We start from the raw sequence: 6000 nt of genomic DNA on the forward strand, positions 1-6000 counted from the left end.
GAAATATCTGACGTGATGGCAGCGACTTTATTAACAAAATAGTTTAAAAATTCATTACAATCAGATTTGGTGTAGATTGGTACATGAGGAATATCAGGAGAGACAACATTCCTAATTGTATCAAACAACACTTTGATTGCCAAAATATTCGCTTCTGGCATTTTTTATCATGTCGTTAAGTGAGGAAATTGATTCCTTGAGATGTACCCTGTGAACCTCAAGCTTGAAGCCTTCCATAAACGTTCGAATTTGCGACAATATCTCCTAAAATTTCGAATATCTTTATTTATCCAGGGACAGAACTTTGAACAATGGACAACATTTAGTTTCAGAGGTGCCGCTGTATCTAAAATAGATTTACATTGATTGTTAAAAGACAAAATTAGTGAATCCACGTCATTATGAGCCATGCAACGGTCGAACATGGCAGAGAACCTTCTAGCAGCATCCTGGGTTATAATCTGCCTTTGAATCATCAGTTTAGGAGGTGAAGGATCCACGTAAAATGACAAATTAAAAAATATGCAGCTATGGTCACTCACATGGACATCTTCCACACATACATCATGTATATTTAAATCCAGGGAGAAAACAAGATCAGTGTGTGGCCCTTTGTATGTGTGGGGCCAGAAACTGCTGCTTAAAGTTAAAAGACTCAGTGATAACACTGAGCTCAGCAGCAATATGAAGGTTTAAGTCTCCCAATATTACAACCTTCTACAGTTTAATGATCGATGTCAGAAGGTTGTTAAATTCAGTTAAAAAGACCCCAGCAGGTCGAGGAGGTCGATAGATTAAAATACAGTAAAAGGTGTTCAGAGAACCGACCTTAGTCATCTGTGACTGAAATGAGTAAAAGGAGTCTGGGTTCATCAGTCTGCATGTGAGGCTGTCCCAGCAAGTCCTCCACCCGAAAGACACGGAGTTCCAATGACAGAGCAGCCAGCGGGCAGATTTCATTCAAGTGGACATAATCCTTATTTTGCTGCCATGTCTCAGTCAGACACAAAAAAAGGTAAAAAAAAAAAAGTAAATGAAAATTAAAAATCAGGGAGTAGGAGGACAGGGGGAGGAGTGCTGTGATCGTAAAAAGAATTAGATTAAAATGTAAACATTACCATTAGATAACATCTATATTTCGTTGTGATAGAAGAGAATTTTGAGATGACGTTTGTAACTGACATGTCCTAATATGTTATCAGGTATTTATCATTGTGTCAACTTGTCGTCATGATTATTTATTGGTTGTCAATTTGTATCTGCCTGCACAAGAACTGATTTTGACATGATTCACAAAATACCAACGTTGAATGATGGTAAACAAAACAATCAAGTCATAAAATCATAAACATATCTTCATTGGTTTTAACAGAAATACAGCTCCAATTTGTCTTTGCTGCTGTCACGTCATGAGCTTTGACTGTATTCACCTGAGGGGCTGAGCTTTTTGTTCATTTCAGCTGCATCTTTATCACTATGATCACTCATAAACTGGGACACAAACTTAGGACCCTGGGACTATCCACTACTCACAGACCATCACCCGTCAGAACCGGCACCAAAAACTCATGAACCCTGGTCCTGATGACACCACTACAGTGGGACTGATCACCAGTGATGATAAAAATCCTCACTTCCCATAAATGGTGAAGAGGTGGAGACTATGAAGAACATCAAATATCTGGGTGTTCACATTACCAACAATCTCACATGGTCAGTGAACATATCACAGCTGGTGAGGAAGCACAGCAGCGACTGTTCTTCCTGAGGAAGCTGAAGCTGGCCCGACTGTGCTCTCAGCTCCAGGCGAAGCACAATAGCGAGCATCCTGTCAGTGAGTCACTGTGTGTGCTGACGCCTCAAACAGAAACAGAGACAACACACGCTTCAGGGAAGAGAGACCGGACCAACCACACCCGGACAAACAGACTAAAGAACAACAAACACACACATCCAGAGAACCAAGAATTCTTATACATCTTTTATTTCTACTATTTTGGTGCCTTTAAAAAACAAAAAGCTACTTTTACCCCTTGCTGTTGGTTGATACTCACCAAACAAACTTTTGGTCTGGTTTTAAAAGGCATGCAGTCCTCTGTGACTTAAACAGTGCAGTTATACTCTGCATTTTGAGATCGGACGCTTCAGTAAACGTTTCCTAGCTATGTGCTTTATATCTCACACACTCTCCATTGTTCTCCTTAAAAATCTGAACCAGGCGTGTGAAGAGCTCTCGAGGTTCGAGGTTTTTCCTCCACAAATATCTGTAACTGCACATTTTGATCAAATCTTTTAAGGGACGATGGAGCCCGAGCTCTTCCATGAAACTCGAGCCCCTCTCTTTGGATGCTGACAGCAGAAGCAGCGAATGATCAAACACTCGTTTTTCGAAGAGTTTCAGGACTTTGCAGAGTCTCTGCTTGTGATCCTCTGTGAAGGTTTCAGGCTGCAGGACCAGAAGGAACACATGAGGTCCAGGAGCTGTGAGCCTCACACAGTTTTCTACATGTTCTCTCAGATCATCTTCAGAGATGTTTGGAAGCAGCAGATCTGGAGTGTTGATTAGGATGATTTCTTTGTCCCTCAGAAGTCCTCTGACCGGCTGATAGTCTGGCTCTTCCTCGGGGCTAAACACAGGAACCTCCAGTATGAAGTTCACCACAGCGGTCCTCTCAGACTGAATGTTCCCCAGCAGAACGACCCTGATCTCAGACACTGCAAAGAAACCCGTAAAGAAAGCAATGAATACAACGAAGTGTAGAAGATTCAGGTAAAGATTTATTGTCTATTTGTCTGTGACTGTTTCAGCTGACTGCACTGACTGTTCTTATAGAAACTCAGACTTCAGTCTGACTCACTGTCTGGAGGCTGCAGATCGTCGCTGCTGTTCAGCAGCTGCAGATCATCTGTGAAAACACAAAGATCACCTCAGAGCGTCATCATCAGAAAACATGTTTGTACTGGATGTGCTCACATTCACCGGGTAGACACACACACACACACACACACACACACACACACACACACACACACACACACACACACACACACACACACACACACACACCCATTAGAGCACAAAGATACACTCAACAAAAATATAAACGCAACACCTTTGTTACTGCTCCCATTCCCCATGGGATGGACGTAGAGACCTAAAATTCATTCCAGATACACAATATAACCATCCCTCCCAAACAGTGGTCACAAATCAGTCCAAATGTGTGGTAGTGGGCACATCTGCTATATTGAGATAATCCATCCCACCTCACAGGTGTGCCACATCAGGATGCTGATCTGACATCATGAGTAGTGCACAGGTGTACCTCAGACTGCCCACAACAAAAGGCCACCCTGGAATGTGCAGTTTTTTGCGCTATTGGGGGTCTGGGGACCCAGAACCGGTCAGTATCTGGTGTGACCACCATTTGCCTCATGCAGTGCAACACATCGTCGCATGGAGTCTATCAGATTGTCAATTGTGGCCTGTGGAATGTTGGTCCACTCCACTTCAATGGCTGTGCGAGGTTGTTGGATATTCGTGGGAACTGGTACACGCTGTCGTATACGCCGGTCAAGCACATCCCGAACATGCTCAATGGGTGACATGTCCGGTGAGTATGCTGGCCATGCAAGAACTGGGACATTCTCAGCTGCCATCTGCCCTGAACAATGTGAACCATGATTCATCCGTGAAGCGCACACCTCTCCAACGTGCCAGACGCCATCGAATGTGAGCATTTGCCCACACAAGTCTGTTACGGCGACGAGCTGGAGTCAGGTCAAGACCCCGATGAGGACGACGGGCATGCAGTTGAGCGTCCCTGAGACGGTTTCTTTTTTTTTTTTTTTTTTTTTTTTTTTTCTAAATGACATCAGAAACAGCAGTATGCGACATTACGTGATGGCAGAGCTTCAGTTCATCCTTTGTCATTTTTTTTTTTTTTTTTTTTAATAAATAGGACAGGGGGAATGAATGAGAGAGAGAGGGGGAGAGAAAGAAAGAAAACCCAAGGGGAGAAGAGACGGTGAGAAGGGGGGGGAAGAGAGACAAAAAAAAAACAAAAAAAAAAAAAAAAACTCCTGGGTCACCTGTATGGAGAAAAAACAAACAAACAAACAAACAAACAGAGGAGACAGCAAACAACAAAGAGCAACATAATAATAGAGAAAACAAAGCACCATCACAATAAACTAGCTAGTCATAGATATCAGTATTTACTAAATAATAAACGATATTGTGCAGCACGCAAGATAGACAGCGCACAGTGTGCTTTGAGGCAGCAGCCAAGAAAGCTTTAGTCCGCGTCTGTGAATACCCATGTGTGCATACCTGTGTGGATCAGCATGCTTGCATTCCAAAGGTTTCTCCATGTAATGATCTGCTAGGGAGTGTGGGGGGGCCACAGCCCCGTCCTCCAGGGTGTGAAGCGGGTATGGAGGAGATCAAAACTCCAGACATCCAGAGGCCCCCAGAACACAAGAGACCATGGAAGACCAACAGAGGGGCAGCCGCGCCACTGTTCCAGTAAGAGCTGAGGAGAGTCCCAGATGAGGGCTCACTCAGCAGCCGCGGAGCAGAAGCCAGGGGGGGTTGCAGTGACGCGCCCGTGAGCTCCGCCGGCCCCCAGCTGCGCCTGAGTGACCGAGCCCCAGGCCGAGAGGCTGGGGGCACCCCACCTCCAAAGGGGCCCGAGCGAGCCCCAGGCCCCAGGCCCCGATAAGCGGCCGCCAAGGAGTGAGCCGGTGTGTACCCGGACGCCCATCCCCAGACACAAAGAACCACCAACACACCGACACCTGAGGGAGTCCGCCACCGGCAGGGGAAGTGGTGGTGGGTGGAGATAGGCCTCCAAACCTTGGAGGGCCTGAGGTGTCCCCAGAGAGGTGGCGTCTGATACCCAACCTGACATATAGACACAGACATACAGGCACACACAGACACAAACATCCATTCCCACCCTCATGCTCTCATATGCACTCACTCCACACTCAACCAACGTGGAGACAGACATAAAGAGACGCTGTACACACGATCACACTCCCCAAGCGTACTCTACAAACCGGGTCTAGGTACCCTTGCCCCTGGAGGGGGGAATTGCACCCAGACCCAGGTGGTGTTACCCTTTTCCCTGCGGTGGGGAGAGGCAGACCACCCCGACTCCGCAGCAGCAGGGAGGCCCCACACCCCAGACCGCAGTCGGACGGCCAACTCCTCCTACTAGCCCTCCCGCTCCAGCAGGCCGCAGAGAATGGGGGTGGGAGAAGACTCCAAACCTCCCTCCACCCGCTCATTGTAGTGTTGATGCATATGTGTTCTAAGGTGCAATTAAAACCCAGGAGGGCTTGGAGCTACCTGCCAAGGAGCAGCAGGTAAGCGCATAGTCCCTCCTGATAGCCCTCAATGTCTACGTGTATTTAAAATTGAGAGGTGGGCAACGGCTGAGACGGTTTCTGACAGTTTGTGCAGAAATTGTTTGGTTGTGCAAACCAATTGTTCCAGCAGCTGTCTGGGTAGCTGGTCTCAGACGATCTTGGAGGTGAACCTGCTGGATGTGGAGGTCCTGGGCTGGTGTGGTTACACGAGGTCTGCGGTTGTGAGGCCGGTTGGATGTGCTGCCATATTCTCTGAAACGCCTGTGGAGACGGCTTATGGTTGAGAAATGAACATTCAATGCACGGGCGACAGATCTGGTTGACATTCCTGCTGTCAGCATGCCAATTGCACGCTCCCTCATTGCTTGTGGCATCTGTGGCATTTTGCTGTGAGACAAAACTGCACATTCCAGGGTGGCCTTTTGTTGTGGGCAGTCTGAGGTACACCTGTGCACTACTCATGATGTCAGATCAGCATCCTGATGTGGCACACCTGTGAGGTGGGATGGATTATCTCAATATAGCAGATGTGCCCACTACCACACATTTGGACTGATTTGTGACCACTGTTTGGGAGGGATGGTTATATTGTGTATCTGGAATGAATTTTAGGTCTCTACGTCC

At 46.7% G+C, this 6000-nt stretch overlaps 1 protein-coding gene across 1 annotated transcript; it reads right to left on the reverse strand.

The window, feature by feature from the left end:
* Positions 1–2158: 2158 nt before the first annotated feature.
* Positions 2159–3071, reverse strand: LOC308404379 (GTPase IMAP family member 5-like; the record flags this gene model as incomplete). Its single annotated transcript, XM_080894402.1, has 3 exons — positions 2159–2715; positions 2859–2906; positions 3068–3071. 3 exons carry the CDS (start codon positions 3069–3071, stop codon positions 2159–2161), a joined length of 609 nt encoding a protein of 202 aa, XP_080750528.1.
* Between the last annotated feature and the right edge of the window lie 2929 nt (positions 3072–6000).

The sequence above is a fragment of the Rhamphochromis sp. 'chilingali' genome (genome assembly GCF_963969265.1).
Source record: "Rhamphochromis sp. 'chilingali' genome assembly, chromosome: 10".
NCBI classification, from domain to species: Eukaryota; Metazoa; Chordata; class Actinopteri; order Cichliformes; family Cichlidae; genus Rhamphochromis; species Rhamphochromis sp. 'chilingali'.